This window comes from Nannobrachium achirus (genome assembly GCF_963921795.1).
Source record: "Nannobrachium achirus genome assembly, chromosome: 24".
Taxonomy (NCBI): Eukaryota; Metazoa; Chordata; class Actinopteri; order Myctophiformes; family Myctophidae; genus Nannobrachium; species Nannobrachium achirus.
The window spans coordinates 48666522-48691876 of NC_137831.1; the positions used below are offsets into that span (position 1 = coordinate 48666522).

Here is a 25355-nt window from a genome sequence, read left to right on the forward strand (position 1 = left end):
ATGCCTGTCCAGTACAAGTCCTATCTGTGGGGGGAATTCAAACTCCCACCACAACGAACAAGATACAATTGGAGAAGGCAAGATGACAGCAAAGAAAAGACAAGCGTCACCTCTGGCACCAACACAAATGTAAGTAGCTTATTATAGCTGTTTTCATTTAAAAAAATGTAAAAAAGGCCAATAGTTAATTATTCCTTATCCGTGCAGGTGGACCAGCAGAACTTTAATGATGATGATGATGATGGAGTAGCAGATCATCAAGAATTGGAAAGACAACACATGATGATTGAGGTATGGCTCCTCAGATGTGCAGCAATTTCTGAGAAAAGTCAGAATTTCTGTTTATGTGACCATTGATACAAACATTTAGCTGCCAGAGTGGCAGGTAGCCTTACAAAATCGAGCTGCCAATTGGAAAATATACCTAGATAGATGGATACCTTTATTATCCCAAGGGGGAAAATCAGTTGCCCAGAGGCAGCGCAGCAGTATAAGGTTATTTACAAAGTTACAGAGAAGTGAGAAAAAGAAAAAAAACAAGAACAGAGTACAGTAAAGAGCAAGGTACATCAAGAGAGGGAACGAATAATATATAAATAATATATAATATATACATAAAGTGTCCTTAAGCACAACTATCAAAATAGTACAGTGTCCAAAGCAAATCAAAGTGACCATAGCAGCCAATGCTAGTTAGTGCAACAAGTATCTCATTGGCATATCAAACACAAGCAAAAATACCCAAAACTACTAACACAACCTAATAGTGCAGTGTCAAAAGAAAAACTCAAAAGGAAAAATAAACTAGCAAGGGTGTCACAGCCAGATTTACATGAGCACTCTCCCTGGAAGGTCCTTAGAGGTCAGAGTCAGTACAACTATAGTTCCGTCATTCTAGGTTACGGAGTTAGTCCTCCTCAATCGACCTTTATGTGTCTCATTGACAACTTTCTTTTTTTTTAAACACTAGTAGGACATGTTTTGTATTCATAGCCGTTTTAATTAAAATGGTAAAAAATAGCCAATAGATAATAGAGATGTGTAACCATTATTCCTTACCCGTGCAGGTTGACCAGCAGACTTTTGATGATGATGGAGCAGCTGATCAAGAAATGGAAAGACAACACATGATTGAGGTAGGCTCCTAATCTCAGGTGTGCAACCATTTCTGAGAGAATTTCTGTTTATGTGACTATCCAGCTGTTTCCGTGAGAATTTACTGGAGCATTATTTGCAAGACACTTCCGGTTAACAGCAGACATACAAGCTCACGTCGCGTTGCAGATGCAACCGTTGGGAGCTTGTAGATCACACTCGGCTGCGGCGCCGTAAGCTGCCTGCACCTTCTGCGCAATGCACGATGGGACTTTGGAAAGTTGTGGATACAGATCAATCTCAGAAAATTAGAATATTGTGTAAAAGTTTTTTTTTTCCTAGATTCATTGTGCATACAGTGAATTATTTGAAACCTTTTTTACATTTATATTTTTATGGCATACGGCACATGAAAATCTAAAGAAGGATTTACAATCCTTGTCAACCTATGGAAGCACAAAGTGCTCTAAAATCTCTGTGTTGACTCAGACCTTGATAAAACAATGTGCAGCAACTCTAGCATTGCATTATATTGGTGGCGTTGGTCCACTGTGTTTTATCAAGTTCAGAGTGAACACAGCCATCTACCCGGGGATTTTAGAGCATATAAATGGAACCAAGTGGACCGTTACAGGTCCATTTAGTTCCATTTGTATGCTCTCAGAGTTACACAACTTTTAAGGGGTATTTTGGAACCCCCAAGTTACCCTGGACCACACTTTGGGACCCACCGGTGTAGTAGCCTAGAGTGTTTCCATTGAGCCAACATTCACAATATCAGCACCCTGGCTCTGTTTCACCATAATGTAACAGAGCCTTCATTAAGTCTTCCAGGACAATGGACGAGTTATGACAGATTTCTTATGTAAGCCATGCAAACCATGGACGTACCTTGACAGATTTATCATTTCTGACCACTAGGTGGCACTATTGACTAATACAAAAGCATTGGCTTTGGGTCTAGGCTCTTCTGCTGTTTGGTAAAAGCTCTTTGTAGCAAAAAATACGGACTAATACATTAAAAAAGGCTTCCTGCGTAGTTCTTAACAGTTGGCAGAAGCACTCTGGTGTCCTATATTTTGCATTTGTGCATGTGTAGAGCCACTTGGACAGTTTTGCTGACGTTCCAGACAGACTGTTTAGTTTAGTTTAGTTTAGTTTATTTGATCATCTTATTATACAGGTCATACATTCATATAATCATTCCTTTAATTTATAACCTCATCATATTGTGTTTGAATGTTTTTGTGATCAGCAGACGGTTGATGACAACCTGATAGACCAGCACATGGCTGCTGATGATGATGACAACCAGTATGACGACAACCTGGAGATTACAGATGAAACGGTATGAAAATATCCCAGAGGTTTTGACATATTTTAGTTAAAGAGTTTGAACAATAGAAAAAGGAAAGATTTGAAATGGTATGGTGTTGAATGTTCTCCTTAATACAGATAGACCAGCACACTGCTGAAGAAGAGGACTCTGTGTCTACAGAGGAAGATGATGAGGTACACAATAAGTGATGACTGTAATAAAACTACATTATTGTGTAAGTAGGGATGGATTACTGAACAGTAGGGTACAGTACAGTAAAGTCTGTAGTATGTTTGTGGGCTACAATAGGGCTTACCGTAGCCCACAAATAGACTTCAGACTTTACTGTACTATACCCTACTATACTGTACTGTATCATACTATAGCCCACAGAGTACAGTACTGTAAGTAAAGTCTGTACTACACAGTGCACTATAGTACTACACAGTGTACTACTGTACCCTCCTTATGCTGGAAGATTACAAACTTTACTGCACTGTACCTTACTGTATATACTGTAGCCAACAGACTACAGACCTAACTGTGCTGTACCCTACTTTTTTATTTTAGATACAGTATGAAGGGCTTAATCAAAGGACCCCCAAATTTGTTTTCCAACCATTTATGTTGCTATTCCTCTACAACTTTACAGGTCAATGAACCTATGGAATCGGTTGAGGAAGATGAGCGCGATGAAGACAGCCAGGACAATGCCATCCACAAGACCAGTGACAACGAGCCTCTGTATCCCGGTTCCCAAGTCACCATTGGTGAAAGCCTTCTGATACTTTTGGCATTCTGTCAAAGGCACTGTGTGAATGGGGTGGCTCTGGAAGATTTGTTATCTGTTTTCAATTTATTTTTCCCAAATATGCTACCAGCCACAAAATATCTCTTCCAAAAGGCATTCTCTTACTCAAAAAATGGAATAAGTGAAATACATCATTATTGTAGTAACTGCTTTGAGTACATTGAAAGTCCAGGCATTCTGCATTGTGGTAACTGTTCACACCCTTTTAATGCAGAACACAATTTAAAGGAGGGCTGCTTCTTTCTCTACATGCCTCTGGTTGAACAGTTAAAAGACCTTCTCAGTATGTCAGATGTTTCTAAACATCTGAAGGGGGAAAAAACAAGAAAAGATGAAAGCATTGGTGATATAATGGATGGGGCCCTTTACCAGCAATTATTGTCTGAGGGGAAACTAGATAAGGATTCTTTGTCTATCATTTGGAATTGTGACGGCGTCCCAGTTTTTCGTTCGTCCAAGTACTCCATATGGCCCTTGCAAACACAACTAATTGAGCTACCACCCAAACTGCGTAAAAAAAATATAATGATGATAGCCCTTTGGTTTGGACCAATTAAGCCAAAAATGGATACTTTCTTGCTTCCATACATAACGGAATGCAATAGACTAGCTCAAGATGGTGTAGAGTGGAGAAATCCCATCACAGGGAAAAAAATAACGTCCAAGGTTTTCAACCTTGTTTGCACTGCTGATGCTATAGCAAGACCTCTTCTCAAAAATACTACTCAATTCAATGGCATCTATGGGTGTGATTGGTGCTTAACACCAGGTGAAATTGTACCTAAGGGAGCAGGATTTATGAGATCATATAGCTCAAAAGATGTACCAATACTTCGAACCCACCAGGAACAAGTTAACTATGCACTTGAAGCTCACAGGACTCAGAAGTCTGTATGTGGCACTAAAGGACCAACGTCCTTAATGACTCTGCCCCTATTCAATGTGGTAGATGGCTTTGTTCCAGACTATCTTCATTGTGTGTTGCTCGGTGTTATGCGGCAGCTGGCTTCCCTTTGGTTTGAGACTACTCACCACCGGAAATCATGGTACATAGGCAATCAGATTAAAGCTATAGATGAGCGCTTGCAGAGTTTTGCCCCACCATCTGAGATAACCCGTCTACCAAGGGCTATGTCTGAGAGGAGACATTGGAAAGGGTCAGAATGGAGAGCTTTTCTTCTTTTTTATGGTTATGTTGCTTTGGAGGGCATCCTGCCCACTGCATATCTGAGACAACTCTTTCTACTCTCGTTTGCCATTCATCTGCTGCTGCAGGACACTGTTACAAAGTCTGCAGTTAAGGAAGCTGATGAGATGTTGACAAAGTTTGTGAAGAAAATGCCAGTACTGTATGGTAAAGAAAACACCACTTACAATGTTCACCAGCTTCTCCATGTCCCCAAGAGTGTCCTAAATTTTGGGCCACTGTGGGCGACGTCCACTTTTTCATTTGAGGGGAACAATTCGGTTCTGTTAAGTGGGTTCAATGGCACAAGACACATTCCTGAACAAATATGCAAGTCGCTGTATTTACAACGAGCACTTGTAAAGCGGGCATCTCATCTACTGCAAGAAAGCAGTAAGTGCAAATCACTGTATGAGACCCTCATCACCAAAACAAGAACCCTGAAAAATAGACAGCCTCTAGCTGCTGACCTTTATGTTATGTCAAGGCATCATAGTCCATCCCTGACAAACATGAAGAAGCCCATAGAGACACTGTTTGGGTGTCACGTAGAGGACAGTCAGGTGTCTGGTTATGACAGGTTTTCTTTCCGAGGTTCCATTTTTACCACAGCACACTATGCAAGAGAATCAAGACGAGACAACTCCGTAGTTCTCGTTAGAGATGGGTCATTTGGCGTATTAGAAAAACTGGTGTGTATCCACTGTAGCTGTAGAAGTAACAAGTGTGACTGTGAGCTGAAAACATGTGTGGTGCTTCGGAAATTGTCTCAAAAACACACAAATACATGTAGACATTATGATGTAGGGATCCAGTTAGACTCTCTACTTAAAGAGGTCAAACTGACAGATATTTTCTTTGCCATTAGACCACATGAGATACTCCGGAAATGTGTGCTCCTTAAAAGTGAAATGAGACTCCATGTCATCCCTTTGCCAAATCACCAAGAAACAGATTGATTTTCTTTCTGTGACCATAGGTGGCAGTTTAATCTGAAAACCGTCACATCTTGTCTGTTGTTCTTATGTGTCTTGTCTGTAACGCCGCAATGTCTATAGCTGATGACCTGTTGTGACATCACATTCCGACATCACAATCTGTCCTTATACATTATGCCCAAATATGGAGACCCCTGATGTCATCAATATTAAGCAAAAAATGTATTTGTTGGAATACCCATATATGTACATATTGTGAGTCTGATGTGGTCTATAACATCAGTCATATCCATATTTGAAAAAAATATTTTGTCAAACTTAAATAACCAACTGTACCTCGAATCACATGTCAGTCATACCCATATTTGGGAAAATATTTTGTCTATATTTTGTCCAACTTAAAAACAACCAACTGCAACTCGCTTCAAACTTGCAAATGAATTCCATCCTGTGCGACCTTGCCCTTAGGCGTCTTACTCAGTTTATGTTTAATTTGTATATTTTTTTTATCCTGTTTTTGTGTGAAATGTAATGAACACTGAGTCATTGAAAAGAAAATAAAAGAAAAGAAACAGATTGAGTCTTAGGCTCAGGAGGAGGGCTTTTAGCCTGTAAACAAACTCAAAGTGAATAAATGATTTAAATGCAATTTCTGTCTCTTGTGTTAGCATGCCACATTCCTATCCTACATTCCTGTCCTATTTTACAGTAATTTTATTGAATTGTAAATCAATTTGAAAACTATGATCTCACAGCCATCTCATTGTCTATTTTGAAGAATATTGATCAATACTTAAGATCTAGTATGTATACAGTATACACGCACAGACTTTCGTGAAATACTACTGGTTACCACATTACATATACTGTATATGCCAGTTTAATATGTTCAAACATGAAAGGTCTGTTCAGAGGGTTTTGAAAACTATATATTTTTGGAAACATGTATGTAAGGTATACTCTGAAGTGAAACATTGAACGAAATTACACAAGCGACTTGACTAATACTTGAGCACTAAAAACTACTTGATCACTATTAAACATGTATGAGTGCTAAAAACTCTACTTGATCACTATTAAAAATATATGTAGTGTTTCTGTAGTGTTCTTGCTACATATTCACTATATGAGCAAGTAGTAAAATCTCTACATAATCACTATTTAAATGCCTTCACTACTCCGGTTCATTACTACTGGAAACACTACTGTTTCACTACAAAACTCTACTGGTGTGTCATGAATGAGTAGTGAATATGTAGTGTTGTGACTACATATTCACTACACATAAACAAGTAGTACAATCTCTACATAATCACTATTTAAATGCCTTCACTACTCTGATTACTACTGGAAACACTACTGTTTCACTACAAAACTCTACTGGTGTGTCATGAGTAGTGAATATGTAGTGTTGCGACTACATATTCACTACACATAAACAAGTAGTAAAATCTCTACATAATCACTATTTGATTACTACTGGAAACACTACTGTTTCACTACAAAACTCTACTGGTGTGTCATGAGTAGTGAATATGTAGTGTTGTGACTACATATTCACTACATATAAACAAGTAGTAAAATCTCTACATAATCACTATTTGATTACTACTGGAAACACTACTGTTTCACTACAAAACTCTACTGGTGTGTCATGAGTAGTGAATATGTAGTGTTGTGACTACATATTCACTACACATAAACAAGTAGTAAAATCTCTACATAATCACTATTTATATGCCCTTGTAGTGAAGCAGTAGTGTTTCAACAGCTTTTTCACTACTACGATTGATTACTACTGGAAACACTACTGTTTCACTACAAAACTCTACTGGTGTGTCATGAGTAGTGAAAACATTACAGATTTACTACACAATTGCTACACATGACTACACAGTCACTACTACACGAATAGGTTTTGTGTAGTGATTCAGTAGTGTTTTTTGATGAGGGGCGAGTCACAGCAGTGCCCTCACGTCTCTCGGTCTGAAAAATTCAGCCCCATCCCAGCTCTGTGCACTGTGTGCAAGCCCGCGGGAAGTGTTTACAGCACGTCGGTCAGGCGGACCCAGGCAGGATCTCCCAAGAATCGCATTTCACCAGTTTAATGGAAACGGGCTAAATTCGCTTTGTCTTAAAGGAGTAGTTCACCCCCAAAATGACTTTTTTTCTATTGATTAGTCATGCCATGGAGAGTAGAGTTCAATAATATCTTTTGGTTTTTGTCACATTCCTAAGACAAAAATTTGATTTGAGTAAATTTACCCCCATTGATTCCGGATGGTGACCCGTTTCGAAACGGGTCACCATCCGAAATGAATGGGGGTAAATTTATTGTTATCACATTTTTGTCTTAGGAATGCGACAAAAAACTAAAAATATTATTGAACTCTACTTTCCATGGCATGAGTAATCAATAGAAAAAACGTCATTTTGGGGGTGAACTACTCCTTTAAAGCGCATTTCTGATAATTTGCTTCCCTAATTCGAATAAGTTTATGGAAACATGGCTATAGATTTAAATGTTTTGCACTTTGAATACTGAGGTTTCCTACCTCAGCCTGGTTCCTAATCCTATCTCAGATTGTGTTGTGTTATTATAGTCATGTTGGCACATGTTCTGGACTTTGTTGTTAAAGTATAGAAATTAAAAAAGAAGAAGAAAGAAAACATGCACCTTAAAGGGCCACTTCACCTCTGGGACAACCCGATCTTATTTTATTGTTGTTTGGGACACGATCAACACAATCCTGAGTTTTTTTGTGTTCAATCTGTTTTTGGAGCTGTGTGGAGCTCCCTATACGTGGCCGTGTGTGTGGGTCTGTCTGTCTGTTTGTCTGTTTGTCTGTCTGTCTCCGGTATGTAGCCTGCAGTAACCTTTTGTGACCACACGAGGGCGCTGTTGTTCAGGCCAGGCCAGACACACACACACACACACACACACACACACACACACACACACACACACACACACACACACACACACACACAGCTCCACTTCGAACAGAGGTTCGATTTTTTGAGATAATTTGGTATTTCAGCATGTACTAGTGATGCGTTTTGCATCATATGATGCAAAACGCATCACTGATGATGCAAAATGCATCACTAGTACATGCTGAAATACCAAAATATCTAAAAACACAGATTGAACACAAAAAATTACTCAGGATTGTGTTGATCGTGTCCCAAACAACAATAAAATAAGATGGGGTTGTCCCAGAGGTGAAGTGGGCCTTTAAGGACTAAAGTCCTGTTTTTCTATTCATAATAAAGAGTCTAAAGACCATTCAAGCAGCACGTTTTTACTCATGTTTATGTAAATATACTGTACTAGAGATGAAAGCTGCCTGCAGCTGCTAGTGTGGACTGAATGGGCTTTGCGAAGATGAATCTAACACATAGTTTCAGGGTGTTAAAACGGAAATAATTGCTGTGTGAGGTTCTATATGGGCTGTGCCAATAGATTTGACAAATAATAGCTTGTAGTAATGTCTAAAATTTGAATAGCCAAAAGTATTAAAAAAATATGATTAAAAAGAACTGTTAGTTCATTTTGGGGAACCATGAACTTTAGTTCAAAATGTGGTATTATGAACTATGAAATGAACTAGTTCATTTTAGAAGTTTTGAACTTGAACTAAAGTTCATTTTGAAAGTGAACTTTCCCAACACTGGTGCCGTCACATATGAGGACCAGCTGAGCCTGGTTTGGTGACCAGCTGCTGCTGAGAGTATAAAGACTGTTTCTGTGTGTATTCAATGCTGGCCAGCAATGAATACTGTACAACTTATGACCCGGGTCATAAGTTGTGACAAGCTGCTGAGAGTAGACTGTTTCTGTGTGGGTTCAGTTATTGTGGTTATAATGTTTGTAAATGATATCATTGCTTTCTAAGTAAACAAGTTTATGATTCTCATCTCGTGTCTGTTCTGAGTTCCTGCACATGGGTCCTACAACAACACCTCTTGTTCCTGACAGAACCAGATTATAATGTATTGCAATAGTAATACCATTGGTCAAATCTAGACTGCTACGGAGGAGAGGTGGGCTTAGAGACTACAAATATATATAAAAAAAAGAAAAGTCAGGGATTTCTCAACTGGATGCCATGGTGCCATACGTGGGACTTTCTTTTCTGATGCTGCTATGTTGGACTGGTACGACAACAGAGGACCGGTGAGTCTGGAGTGGAGATAACAAGGAGGGTAACAATTTAGACTTTAGAATATACTACTAATGAATAGTTACTAACTCATGAACTATTTGTAAACAACTTATTTGTTAAAGCTGCACTACGTAACTTTCCTCTTCTACCTTGGATTTGAACCCGGTTTCCTGCACAAGTGCAGATTATTCATGTCTGATCCTGTGACATGACCTTTGACACAATCAGTGGCGTCAGTTCAGAAAAAGCTAAGGTATGGCAACATGACTGGTGTCTTGTATGTTGCCATACCTTGGCAACAGGCATGATACATTTATTTTTAGAAGTACATTCTATTCTTTTCCCCCATTTCTACGGTTTATTGGGCTGGATATGGCAGCCTGGAATGGTTGTTCAAGTGCAGCTAAACTTGGCATGTTAGTAAACGTGCCACAATTAACAATAATGCATTGCACCTGTGCAGCTGACCTGTGGAACCTGGGTGGGAATATACCATTTTGTCAAGATGGGGAGAATATACAGTAGGCTAATTATAATACCATGTTAAAGTGACCATTTTTGTTAAATTTTGCATTTGTAGTGGATTTGTAGCACATGGATTTATCCTTGTATATATGTATTTTCTGGACCCAGTGTGGATAGATAGATAGATACTTTTATTATCCCAAGGGGGAAATTCAGTTGTCCAGAAGTAGCACAGCAGTATACAGTTATATACAAAGTTACAGAGACGTAAGAAAAGAAAGATAAGAGGGAAAAAAACAAAGACAAGAGCAGTACAGTACCAATAAAGAGAAGGTGCATCAATAGAGGGGGCGAATAATATATAAGTATATATACATAAAGTGTCTTGCAAAAGAGACCATAGCAATCTCTCACATCTCCGTACTGGGTAGGTAAAGCGGTCGTTTCCTCTCTTACTCCAGTAACTGGTGATCTCTAGATGGAGGGGGTGGGAGGAGTTCTCCAAGATGGAATCTAGCTTCTTCGCAGTGCGCACCCTGGTTACTTCCTCCACCCCCTGCAGAGAGGACCCAACGACAGAGCCTGCTTTCTTCACCAGTCTGTTTAGGTTAAACGTGTCACCTGCTCTGTTGTTGCCACCCCAGCATGTTATACCAAAAAAGAGGACACTTGCCATGACAGACTGATCTGTAGCATCCTATTGCACACCCCAAACGATCTCAGTCTTCTCAGGAGGAACAGCCTGCTTTTCCCCTTGCTGTGAATCGCCTGCACGTTGTCCGACCAATCCAGTGAACTATTCAGGTGTACTCCGAGGAATTTGTAGTTATCCACGAGCTCAACCACCTCACCGTTAATGGTGCTTGGCACCGGGGGGACTCTCTTGGAGGTGCGGAAGTCCACCACCATCTCCTTAGTCTTGCTTGCGTTGAGTTTGAGATGGTTGTCCTCGCTCCACTGCACAAAGTCCCTAACCACACCATCGTGCTCAGCCGTGTTGTCACCCGAGATCTTGCTGATCACTACGGTATCATCTGAGAACTTCTGCAGATGACAGGTCTTGGAGTTGAAGCGGAAGTCCGATGTATAGAGAGTGAACAGGAAGGGTGAGAGCACAGTTCCTTGAGGGGCCCCCGTGTTGCTCACCAGCACATCGGACCGACAGCCCTGCAGTCTCACAGACTGTGGTCTTTCTGAAAGGTAGTCTGTGATCCATGCCACAAAGCCCTTGTCCACCCCCATCAGCGTAAGCTTCTCCGCAAGCAGAGACGGTTGGATAGTGTTGAAAGCACTGGAGAAGTCAAAAAACATAATTCTGACTGTGCTGCCCAGATCTTCCAGATGGGTGAGAGACTTATGGAGTATGTAGGTGATGGCGTCATCAACCCCAATATCAGCCTGGTAGGCAAACTGAAGGGGGTCCAGGTGATCACTGACCGCCGGTCTCAGTAGGTTCAGAACCAGACGTTCAAAGACCTTCATGACCTGTGATGTCAGGGCGACTGGTCTGTAATCATTGAGGACCGAGGGACGGGTCTTCTTAGGCACCGGGACAATGCAGGAGGACTTCCACAGCTGTGGTACCTTCCCCGTCCTCAGGGAGAGGTTGAAGAGATGCGTAAGGGGGACAGCAAGCTGCTCCGCGCAAGCCTTAAGCACCTTAGAGTTGATGTTATCAGGTCCCGCTGCTTTCCTGGTGTTGACTTTTCAGTGTATGACTTTTCAGTGTATGGCAGCTGCATACCCCTGCCATACCCAATTGACGCCCCTGGACACAATCTAAATGTATCAATAGAAAAGCAGGGAGACAAAATACAACAATCCCAGTTGTATAAGTCATATTGCATTAAAGCGGTGGTGCCATAGTTTTGTACTTTTTCTGGTTTTCATGTGTCTAGGAGGTTATTTCATTAGACCCACTGGTGTGGTTGTTATGAGCAATTATGTATTCCCTTTTCAGTGATGTTACTAGGTTTTCAATGTAATGGGTCCCGGGACCCACAGGTGGTCATTCAAATGGGTCGCGTCGCGGTAAAAGAAAAAAAAGAAAAAATCCACAGACACCACCATTGTTCATGGGTGAAAGCATCCTACTTTACCCTACGTTAACACAAATAAAATCAACCTAGAAAGTCTTAAACAGGCGATAGAAACGTCAATGTTTAGATTCCACCGACGTCCGACGCCATTTTGCGCGTGTAAACTTTATATTGAGCGGTAAATTATTTTAACATGGACTCCAATGGAGGCGCATCCCCGGGACCCCAGGACCATGACATGAATGAGTCCCTGGGTGACTTGAATGAGTTTTTGATGTGAGATGCGCACGTAATGACATCACTGCCTTTTTATTTGGGGTTTCTTCCTGGAGGCTGCCACCTTGTGGGTCAAAAGTGCCGATCCAAAAACACAGATAAAATGACATCATATAATCATCCCCTCCCCTTTTATCATTCACCCAACACTGTGGGTGTGGCTAACTTCAGCGGGGTCACCACCCACCATGACAACCAGGCATACTTAATGAACTGGTGGGTGTGGCCACATAATGAACTGGTGGGTGTGGCCACATAAAAACCTAATTTTAACTCTTTCTGTACACTTTTTTGGAGAAAAATAAATCCTTCTAGTATAATCATAATACCTGATAATCATGTTTTGGGTGGGTGTGTGTGTGTGTGTGGGGGGGGGGGGGTCAATCAATGTGAAGGCATAATTATCGCTGTGATATTTTATGGCTATCGTCATCGTTATCACTGCCGGTGGAAAAGGGCCTTAATAGTTTATAGACGCTATTGGAACTCTTACTCTAATTCCTAAAGTTGCAAATAAGTATTCCTCATTCACTAATGAACATACACAGTGAGTTTGTTTGTTCAGAAGGCCTGAGCACTGCTATTTACCTTTGTTTGTTTTCTTTCTACTTGTGTAGGTAGTAAATACTGTAGCACTTTGTGTCTGTATGACATACTGTACTGTGTTAATTTGGTTTGTGTGTATGTGTTTGTCTAACAGAGTGAAATATGACTACTACAAATACCATCCAATGATAGAGGTAAGTGATTACAAACTCACTGTGTACCTGAAGGCACCAGGGATGCACATACTGGGTTAAGAACAACCCAAATTGGGTCGTTCCCCAACCCAACGCCGGTCAATTAATCCAACGTTGGGTTGTTTATTGGGTTAGGGAATGGATTGACTCTATATGGTTCTCATCATGGTACCAAGCAAAAATTGGAATGATACAGATAAAGTTAGCATGGTGTCATGCTTAAATTGGAACAATATAGAGAAGATTAGTATGGTGCCATGGTATCTTCTCTGTGTCGTTCCAATTTTAGCCCAAAGACAGCATACAAAGGGCATTTTGGTATTGCATCTGAAATGGCTTGGAATTAGAGACAGACAGAACATGAAATTTAAATATCCGAGTGGTTGTATAGGCTAAAACCTGTAGAGAACCGTATTATGGAACAATATTTATATAAAATATATATTTTGAAAAGTATGGTGGGGCCCTTTAATGAGAGTCCTCAAGGGTTCTGCTTTTATTTCGTAACCATGGCGAGGGAGCTCAACCCTAACCTAGCGCCCTAACTTACGGTTGAAGCTCAAATACTGACAAATCAAATTCTGACATATGTCAGTCAGATTGCCTAGGCAGACACGTGGATGTGACACATTTAGCATTTTTAGCTCCCGAAAGCTTAAAATGCCCCTGGAAATGCTTTACCCAGCATGCTGTCCCTTTCATGCTGTCCCAGCATGCATTGCACAGGTGACCAACTTATTAACCCAACGTGTTGGGTAGTCCAAAATAACCCGACAAATGATATGGAAATTACAACCCAACAGCTAACAACTCAATACCCAACATTCTCAGAATACCCATTTGCATGAAAACAACCCAATTAAATGACACAACAGCCTCAACCCAGCCAAAACAACCCAGCATTTCACACACGTGAGCGAGTCCTTAAAGGGATATTACACTTTCAAAACACTTTTGGTCATTGTATGGTCTAATCAGGCTTGTATGAACACCCTGAACAGTTTTTAATTTGCTTCATTCAGTATTTAGATATTTGATGTAAATGTTACCAGCTCCAACACGCCCAGGCCCTCTCCACATACACACTCATTGTAACTTCAAACTCCATTTTAACCATGATAGATTCATTAAAAACACCCATTATTTTTTCTGGTGACTCATAATACCCTCCTAATACGTGAGCAGACCGTGTTTTTTCAATAACTTTTTTCATTTATTTTCAATAAAATATTATTGTATTTAATGTTTTCCATTTTCCCAAAGAATTATTAAAAATAAAAGAAAAAAGTTATTGAAAAAACACGGTCTGCTCACGTATTAGGAGGGTATTATGAGTCACCAGAAAAAATAATGGGTGTTTTTGATGAATCTATCATGGTTAAAATGGAGCTTGAAGTTACAATGGGTGTGTGTGGGGAGAGGGCCTGGGCGTGTTGGAGCTGGTAACATTTACATCAAATATCTAAATACTGAATGAAGCCAATTAAAAACTGTTCAGGGTGTTCATACAAGCCTGATTAGACCATACAATGACCAAAAGTTTTTTGAAAGTGTAATATCCCTTTAATTGTGCAATAAAAACATTTACTGAAGTGGGAGAGTTTCGATTAAGTAGTCACAGAGTCAACTAACGGAGATGTTGTACTCCCCATAGTTTATGTGTGTAGCAATTGAGTTTGGCCTTAAGCTTTTACCATACAGTACTATGCTCTTCCCCACAGATCACCTATTGGATGGAGCAGACTGTCATGGAATACCCTTCACTTGTGTCCCTAGTGGCTTACGGCAAGACTTATGAAAACAGAACAATTAGCCTTCTCAAGGTAATTAACATACCACATTATGTATTTATTGCACACAACAACATGAAATAAGAGAACATATAGTTCCCAATTTGCATGATACAGTTATGTGAGTGCATGTAGCTTAGCAATGAGATCCCCAAATCTGTTCTCTAGGTTGGCAAGAGAACTGGAGAGACAAAAGAAAGAAAGAAAGCTATCTGGATGGACTGTGGAATCCACTCTAGAGAATGGCTCGCCCCAGCATTCTGTCAGTACTTTGTCAGAGAGGTACGGTGTGTGTGTGTGTGTGTGTGTGTGTGTGTGTGTGCGCGCGCGCATGTGTGTGCGTGTGTGTGTGTGTGTGTGTGTGTGTGTGTGTGTGTGTGTGTGTGTGTCCATCCATCCATCTTCAACCGCTTATCCGGAATCGGGTCGCGGGGGCAACAGTTCCAACTGAGACTTCCAGATTTCCTTATCCTGCGCAACTTCCTCCACTCCCTCTGGGAGTATACCGAGGCGTTCCCAGGCCAGTCTGGAGATATAATCCTTGTGTGTGTGTGTGTGTGTGTGTGTGTGTAAATAAACTGTGAATGGGGCAGAATGTGTGCATTTAATTTGTGTTCAAGAGTGTATGTTCAACTCGCCATCAGATCCTCCAGGCATACAAAACCGACCCAAAGATGAGTGAGATGATGAATAACGTGGACTTCTACGTGACCCCTGTGCTGAATGTGGATGGATACATCTACTCCTGGAAGGATAACACAGTGAGTACCAATGTCTCATGTTATGGAAACGTTGGGGCCGGTGCATAGGCCTACTCCACTTTCAGTTCACTTTTAGTCCAAGCTACATTCTGTCCAAACTACAATATGACGTCATTCAGAGGTTCGGGGGCGGATACCGCCGAGATGTGACTCCGAACCGCATTAAACTCGGCTCTAAAAGTGGAAAGCCTATGCATCGGCACTTAGTCTTGTTGTCCAGAATGAATCATTCAGTGATCATGTATGACATTGGTGAATGGTTTAGAGCAGGGGGTTTCAACTGATTGTGAACCAGGGACCACCACCCTAAGAATTAACCTGGGGACCATTGTTGTGTTGGGGGGAGGGCATATGGGTTGAGATTGCTTCAGTATGTGTCCCATGTCTATATCCCACTGTTTCTCATCCAATGGTCCACAAACTACTATGGTGGGGAAATATGTTTGAATGGTAATTGCGACCGTCAGGTCGCATTTACTATCAAAACCTCCACCGGCTGTCCGTCCGTCAGTCAGTCCGTCAGTCAGTCACACGTCACACGTCACACTTTTGCCCTGCTCATATCTCCGCAACCGTTGCCCCGATCCATAACACATTTTGCACACACACTCCTTGCCTGCCAAACCACAACCCCCACCCATCAATTCTCACATGGCCTTCTTCTAGCGCCACCATGAGGCCGATTCTTGCAAAACAAATTTTTGGACACTGCTCCTACAATTTTTGCCCTAGAATCACGCAAATCAGTACACACTTGCTCTACACTCATGTCATCAACATGGAACTGTCCCATTTAGCGCCACCTTCAGGCCGATTTTTTAAAACACATTTTTGGCCACTACTCCTACAGATTTTGCCCTAAAATCACGCAAATTGCTACACTGTATGTCTACACTCATGTCATCAACATGGATCTGTCCCATATAGCGCCACCATCAGGCCGATTTTTTTAAACACATTTTTGGACACTGCTCCTACACATTTTGGCCTAAAATCACGCTGCGACCTGACGGTCGCTTATCTCCCGATTAGGGAGTCTTACTGGTACATAAATAAAATACTTTTGTTAAATGTATTAAAATATGTTCAAATAATATTCCATCCAATTCCATCCATTTTAGGTGTAGTGTGGGAGAAAAAGCTTGACATTAAATAAATCTTCACTTTCAGGCACCACATGCAATATCTTCACGGACCACCAGTGTTACACAGACCACCTGTTGAAACCCCTGGTTTAGAGATGTACTTAGGAGTTGTCAGCATGTTTTTTAATGCTTTAAAATGACGTTACCTTTATGAATTCCATCACTGTTCCCAGTGTTTTATCTCTAGTTTATGTTTTACTTTTAGCCTAGAAAATATAAGAAACTGTTCCATATTTGCTGATGAATTGAAGAAATGCCTTTTCTGGGCCAGCAGTGGGATTACATTGAAACCTTAATATAAGCCTAAATTATAATAGAATTTATACGTGGGAAAACCATATTTTTACAGAAATGTGAAGTGCTCAGATTTAATGTATAAATTGATTGACTGATGGAATGACTGGGACGAATTGATTAAACCATTTGATTTCTGCAGACTCGAATGTGGAGGAACACCAGATCACCGGGACCTGAGGACTGTGTCTGTTTCGGTGATGGTGGCACTGACCTCAACCGCAACTTTGATGCCAACTGGGGGTGTGAGTGTTCTTCTAGAAATCTATGGAATATAGCGGTGGGTCTGACATAATATGCAGCGGTCCAAATTTGTGATGTGCTGGATCTTGTCTGGTTCAAACAAATCTAATCTCTCTCTGAGAGAGAGAGAATTAATTCAGTCAGTGTTTTGGGGAGTTGACCTGCGTTGTGACACCTGCTTTGTTCATGACGATATAGGCTATTATAGAACAGATTACACGTGCGTATGGTGTACCACACACGCGTACGCGCGCACACGCACGCACGCACGCACGCACGCACGCACGCACGCACACACACACACATACATACACACCTTAATGCCGTTACTTTGTACATTAATGTATGCAACATGTTCAAAATACATTTAATTACATCATTTTGTAGTACTTATGTGCTGCTGTTAACATGAATAATAAAACTGTCCGACTTTGGACTGACTATTCAGACAGCTAACCAGCTAACACTAGTAGATTTCTCTCTGGATCAGGAAACGCTGATCCCAGTCTCTAGACTAGATTATTGATATACTACTTATGTTTTCGGAAAGGAATGTTTTTCGTGCAAAACAAATGCTTGCATTGGAAACCCCTAGTTTGACCCCTCACATGCTACTTAAAGCATATTTATTTTTTGTATTATTTTACTGTATTATTTTTTTAAATTAAAACATAATTTCTAAGATACATTGTTTTGGTCTCTGATTTTATCTGAAGTCATTGCTACAACTACATACAGTAGTACATGCAAACTCAAGAATAATACAGGTATAAGTCCCTTCTGTGCCATATTAGCAAATGGATTCATATTGCTTGTATTTGCAAAAGCAGTCAACAATCATGGTAGAAATTATGTTAAAGCTCTATTTTGGGAGTCCACCATCTTGCAAATATGCACAATAAAGGTCCAGACACACCCAATAATAAAATGTGCTATTCCATTGGGTCTCCCATGGTCAGACACCATGAAATAGACACCAAGTTTGCGTTTCTAGCTCATCTGGTTCAGAAGTTAGAGGCAAAACCATTTTCTGGGTCCTTACATTATGGCGGCCATATTGTGGTGGCCATATTGGATTTCATGGAAACTTGCAATACAAAAAATGTTCATATGTATACAATTGATCAACCTGTGAAGTTTCGTGGAAATACCCCTCAGTTTAAAATTTTGCCCTATTCACCCCCCATTAAAACTAAAGGCGGCCATATTGGACTTTGTTGTACAAATTGACCGGGTTGTCCATATAGGTTGTGATCCTACTGGGCCATAGATAATATTTCTGGTGGACAACTTTGTATGTCGGGGCAAATGCAGCACACCTTCCTTTGCCCCCTGGGTATATGGCATTTTCTAACTGTGTGCCAAATGCTTCTATCATAAAGTGCACGATTTGTGCACGAAACACTCAGACTATCCCCACTCAAACTTGTTTTACTGTCTGAGTGAGATGCAACACAATTGTAAATGTGTGCTCCCATGGCAACACTGTACCACATGGCTAGCCACACGTTTTGGATGTTATCATGACATACAATGGCAGATTATCACATATTATCAGCCAATTGTAATGGGCCAGTAGGGCCATGCTGTGCCAACTGAGTCTGTCAGTAGGCTGTCATCAGCCGATTGTATCTACATGATCTGCAGACTGAAGCGCTGCGCGTCATAAGTAATGCAATTGCACCTTCAAGTGGTCAAAGAAAGAAAGGGAATCCCGGGTAGGATTTGAAACCAATTCCTTGTGTTTCCCAGCCACCCGACGCTACTGCTCACACCAGAGGATCCACGACGGAGGTGCGCCGTCTCAGGCGATGATGAGCCCTGCGAGACACCGCCGAGCGAGCGAGTCGCTGGGTCGAGCGGTGCGAATGTCGCATGAGCCAACTCAGCGCCGTTACCGAGTTATGTGCCGTTATGGACAGTATAGTAAATATTAGTCCCCCAGTATCCACGTTGTCAAAGGCCAGCTGCTAGGTAGCTCAGTGAGTAGAGCAAGGTGGCCACTATCACTATGGTCCGGGTTCGCCTATCAAGGGAGATAACAATTCGAGTCAACATGCGTCGGCGCATGCGCACTAACACTCTGACCGACTCAGTCGGGAGAGCATGGCCCTACTGGCGCATTTCAATCTGCTGATAAGAAGTGATAATTGCAGAGGATATCGGATGATAACGTCCAAATCGGCTGGGCTAGATCATCAAATGGATTTTTACAGTTTGATGAACTGTTGCACCCCTACTCCACAGCTGTCGGGGTGTCACACAACTGCTGTTCAGCGTTTTACTGTGGCCCCAAGGCCCTGTCTGAACCCGAGGCTCGGGCCGTCACCGACTTTGTTGGGAGAATGAAGGACGACGTCCTGTGTTTCCTGACCATGCACGCCTTCGGACAGCTGATTCTGGTCCCCTACGGGCTTCCCAATGTCACTGCCCCCAACTACAATGAGCTGGTACCAAAGTCTACACAGAGGATAACCATACTGTTCATAAATAAAGACAAAATTAAAAATATTATCATGAAAACTGAGCTTATACGAAAACAGACACTTCCATTTTCAACCTTGTCTGTGAGTACATGACCCACTATTGTTTGGTTTCTCAGATGGAGGTGGGTCTGGCTGCAGCAGATGCCATAAAGGAGGTCCATGGGATGAACTACACTGTGGGAAGTTCTCAAGACGTGTTATGTAAGTAGGAGCAGACCACTAGCAGCAGCAGACCCACACAAAAATCACCTAAAGTTGGATTTAGCCTTTGCCACCAGCTAGGGTTACCTTGGCTTTGAAATGACCTGAGGGGATCAGGCTAGCAAGTTCAGTGTTCTTCTTCTTATAACACACACATGACAAGTTCCTCATCTTTCTCTGCAGACCCGAACTCTGGCTCTTCAATGGACTGGGCTCGCCAAGTGGGGATCCCCTTCACCTTTGGGTTTGAGCTCCGGGAGCAGCTCTGGGGCCAGCATGGCTTCGAGCTGCCAGAGGAACAGATCAAGCCTGCGTGTGAGGAGGCGTATGTGGGAGTCCTGCACATCATCCAGCACGTGCACGACAAGAACTTCACTCCTCAGTCTGGTGCAGTCCTCACCGCCACGCTGTGGACCACACTGCTGGCGGCATGGGTCACGTTTTTGGAGCATATAAACAGTGTGCGGGCGTTCCTCTCCTTCCACGCTTGAAATGCCCATATATATGGACATATTGTGTTAGTCTCATGTGGTCTATATTCTCTATAACATAAGACATCTATGATATCAGATGTCAGTCATATCCATATTTGGGAAAATACTTTGTCTACATTCTGTCCAACTTAAACAACAACCGCAACTCGAAATTGCAAATGAATTCCGTCCTGTGCGAATTTAGGGCGAGGTCACTTTTCACCCTTAGGGGTGTGTGTTTTTTGTGTGGACTAAATTAGCACCTTTGCTAAATCCAGTCTATTCTGTTTGATGGTTGCTTTCCTTATCCTGTTCGCTATGTAAATCTCTCATCATATAGAACACTTTAATTACAGATGTAACTACATACTGATATGTATTGTTCATTGATATGCAGTGTCCCGTCTAAATAAATACATAAACTAGATATAAACTCTTCCAAGCAAAGGTCTCCGCCAGGTCAAGTATGTTATTGTGGCCTCCTGGTGGTGCTATAATAAGCCAATGTGAAAAGGGTGCCATGTCTTCTTCTGTTTTGCAAAAGTCGACCTGCTGGTGGCGCTATAATAGGCCAATGTGAAAAGGGTTTGCATGATTTTTGGATAAAATCTGAAGGAGTAATATCAAAAAGATTGTTTTACATAAGTCGGCCTACTGGTGGCGCTAGAAAAGGCAAATGTGAAAAATGCAGGGCAAAGGTTTTTCCTTGACCTCTAGAGAGTGTCATACAAAGTTTTACACTGATCGGTGGAGTTACAGGTAAAAATACGAAACGCTTTACAGAGATTGTGCATTACATTCACCCATTCAGACACACATTCAGGGTGCGACAACAGAGGACCGGTGAGTCTGGAGTGGAGATAACAAGGAGGGTAACAATTTAGATTATAAAACTATTAGTAAACTACTTATTAGCTGTTTGTTAAATCTGCAACTATGCAACTTTCCTCTTCTACCTTGGATTTGAACCCGGTTTCCTGCACAAGTGCTGGCATTTTTACCATTGAGCTGCTTGCTCAGGGGATAAATTACATCTCGACCATCAGGTCAATATTCATGTCTGATCCTGTGATCCAATATAAATGTCTCAATAGACGAGCAGGGAGACAAAATACAACAATCCCAATTGTATAAGTTATTTTGCATTAGATTACACAAAATCACATTTTATTCTTAAAAAGAAAAGTGACATGGTGCCTCTTAAAGGGGAAGACCACACATTTTCAATATTGAACTATGTCATTAATATACCTTAGAGGAGTTGTGTGGAAATACAAAAATGCAAAATCACAATGTGATGACATCACACCGTTGTACTTTACAATACAAACCCCCAAATCAATCCTCCAGTTCTAGGCAACACAGAAGAGGGGGAACCTCTAAGGTATATTAATGACATAGTTCAATATTGAAAATGGGTGGTCTTCCCCTTTAAGTTTATGTTAATAATTGTTTAATAACGGTACAAGTAAACCCTTTCTGCTGCCAACTCCTCCAACTATTCTAACATCATCAGTAGGAAAAGGCTTCTTCCTTAGTCCACCAGCCACCTCCTACCAGGTCACATCTGGCCTTTCATAAAGGGACCTATCTAAAAGATGGAGATTAACAAATGATAAAGCAGATGTGAAGCCTCCTCGCCATTTCTGTTTCATCTTTACTGTTTAGCAAATGTTTCTTATTATAAATGAAAAAAATCGAAGCATATAACTTGCTGCTTAGAAGAAATGGAAATTTAAAAATAAATGTAAAGAAAAATATATTACCATGACCGGAAATGACAAACAGATGCCAGTTTCCTAATGAACAAACATACTCAGTGACTTTGTTTGTTCAGAAGGCCTGATTACTGCTTTTTACCACTGTTTTCTTTCTACCTGTAGTAAATACTGTAACACTTTGTGTCTTTATGACATACTGTGCTCAGTGTGCTGTGTTTATTTGAGTTATGGGTCTAACAGAGTGAATATGACTACTACAAATACCATCCAATGCTAGAGGTAAGTGAATATAAACTTGGGTTTGGCCTTTTTAAAACCGTTGCTTACTGTAGTTGAATCGGCAACATCACAGTCATATCATTTACCATACAGTATTGCTACTATGCTCTTCCCCACAGATCACCTCATGCTCCTACAGATTGTGGCCTAAAGGGTTAGGGTTAGGGTTAGGGTTAGGGTTATGTTGCGTCAAATACAGTTATAATAATAACTGTATTCCAACAATAAACAAATTAGCTCGGCAGTTTGACTATGGATATGAAGTATTAACTGACGGCGAGAAAAGACCTAATGTTACTGCCGCCAAATTAGTTAAAATGTTGCCAGAAACAGACTGCATCAAATGCTTTTATATTCCCCCCAACATTTAATTATTTATTTTGTTATAATTAAATTAGTTTGATTGACTGTTGCACCACTACTCCCCAGCCATCGCATCATATAACTGCTGTTCATGGAATTACTGCAGCCCCAAGGCCCTGTCTGAACCCGAGGCTCGGGCATTCGCAGACTTCGTAGGGAGAATGATGGACGACGTCCTGTGTTTCCTGACCATCCACACCAATGGACAGATGATTCTGGTCCCCTACGGGCTTCCCAATGTCACTGCCCCCAACTACAATGAGCTGGTACCAAAGTCTACACAGAGGATAACCATACTGTTCATAAATAAAGACATATAAAGACATATATTACCACTTCCATTGTTCAAACTTGCCTGTGTGTACAGTTTACAGTTTAGGCATTTAGCTTTTAATCCAAAGCGACTTACAATAAGCAGATAATACATCCCACAACCTTAATTAGAATCGCCCCGTGTATGTGTGTGTGTGTGTTTCCATCTGTAACTCCACGTTCAGCAGTTGTTCAATTGTCTAAAAAACATAATACAAAAATCAATAACGCATGTACCTTGCCCAACATCAACTTTATCACCTTCAGATGTGTCTCTACTTCTCATAATCCCCAAATGTTTAAAATATTTTCCCAAATTTTGGCCTGTAGGCGGCTTTGTCCTGTGATGCGAATTACATCACAAATGGGCGTCAACAAGCAGCGCACTCCCAGTCCGGGGGCACTTCCAGAGAGAGCAACATGACAGTCTGTCTGCTTCACACCAAGGGGGACTAACAGGCACACACACAAAGGGGCCAGGCCCCCGCAGGGGGCTGTAGGCTAGTCACTATAATAAACAAGATAACATGTCAGAACGTCAACAACAATATAACAAATGCATATGAATATCAATCAAAAAAAGGATTCTAAAAAACCTAAAAACAAATGCTAACTAGCTTCCTGTATGGTCATTGAGTGTTTCTCAGTAGTGCTATGGGTTTAGGTGGAGTCTGAAAAGGTGAGTCTTCAGTGCGACAGGGAGTTTATTCCACATCTTGGGGGCCAGGACGGCCAACTGTCTCGGACGAGTGGATTTTTGTCCTGGGGCTTTTAGCGATGGTTCTGTCAGCATCGCTGTACACGTTATTACTATTGTTTGGTTTCTCAGATGGAGGTGGGTCTGGCTGCAACAGATGCCATAAAGGAGGTTCATGGGATGAACTACACTGTGGGAAGGTCTCCAGACATACTGTGTAAGTATAGGAGCAGACCTCTAGCACAGGGGTTCCCAAACTTTTTTGTCTCAGGGCACCCCATAAATATTTTTTGAATCCGAGGCATTCAGGGGCGGCCTTAGTAATCTGGAGGCCCGTTTCAAGAGCTTTTGATGAGGCCACAGTAGCCGCGCAACAATCTCACACAGAAGTTGACTTATAGTCAATGACTGGCTGCTATTTATATCACTACATAATGTTATAGCATTGATCTAAATGGTGTTATATTAACAAGGTTATATGATTATTAAAAAGTTTTATAAGTGTGTTGCAAGTTGATCAAGGCTTGCTGGCTATAGCTCTTGTGCTCGGCTGTTTTCACTAGTTTTGTGTGACAGTCTTGTATGATGAAGCAGGGCTTTGCTTTACCAAAAGACGTACCTATTTGAAACTTGGAGATGCAAGCTTTCTGCCCGACAGTGACGATATTTTAGTGATTATGTTCCTAGGAAAACGTTGAGATAATAGCCATTTTGGGGTGCCGTCGCGGCAGAACACTGCATGACAAGTTCCTCATCTTTCCCTGCAGACCCGAATTCTGGTTCTTCACAAGACTGGGCTCGCCAAGTGGGGATCCCTTTCTCATTCTGTTTCGAGCTCCGGGACAAGGGCCAGTATGGCTTCAAGCTGCCAGAGGACCAGATCAAGCCTACGTGTGAGGAGGCGTACGCCGGAGTCCTGCACATCATCCACCACGTGCACAACAAGAACTTCACTCCTCAGTCTGGTGCAGTCCTCACCGCCACCGCCACGCTGTGGACCACACTGCTGGCGGCGTTCGTCACTGGCACCGCAGCGCTGTGAGAGCGGCGCAACATCGTTCTATGATCACTTCTACTGCGTTCACGCAGACTCATTCATTTAAATGTCCGAGCAGAAACTGTGAAGACAATAAGAGATCTGAGCTGTAATTTTAAATGTATTTCAAGGATCTGGGGAGTTGTGTAACTTGTGTACAAATTAAAGCATATTGTTTAGTGTTTTTTATCCCGAAAATTTTCATGGTTATGGTTTATTCTAAGCTGTATGCGCCAAGAGGCACTAAGCAGATAAAGCAGATTAAATAATGACTGTTAAGGGCTTGATTTAATTTGTTACATGATAATGCATGCAACAAATGATATCAAGCCCAGGCTTAATTTAATATGCACTGATCTAATTCCTATCCCACAGTCACCCTTATTCCATTCTCTTACTTTATCCAACCTTCCATTAAACTCATGTTAGCTGATATACAGATTTATATAGGCACATATAATAATGATGACACAACCAGGAAATTCTGTACACCAGAGGTTCCCAAACTTTTTTGTCT

The 25355-nt window shown here is 41.4% G+C and overlaps 1 protein-coding gene across 1 annotated transcript; it reads left to right on the top strand.

Annotated features, from left to right (window-relative positions):
• On the top strand, positions 1-24844 carry LOC308280351 (uncharacterized protein; the record flags this gene model as incomplete). Its single annotated transcript, XM_080720613.1, has 17 exons — positions 1-129; positions 208-291; positions 1068-1136; positions 2351-2443; positions 2551-2607; positions 3066-3157; positions 12998-13037; positions 14759-14860; positions 14996-15109; positions 15472-15588; positions 17170-17272; positions 19518-19720; positions 19873-19957; positions 20141-20416; positions 22860-23059; positions 23935-24019; positions 24570-24844. 17 exons carry the CDS (start codon positions 1-3, stop codon positions 24842-24844), a joined length of 2124 nt encoding a protein of 707 aa, XP_080576739.1.
• Between the last annotated feature and the right edge of the window lie 511 nt (positions 24845-25355).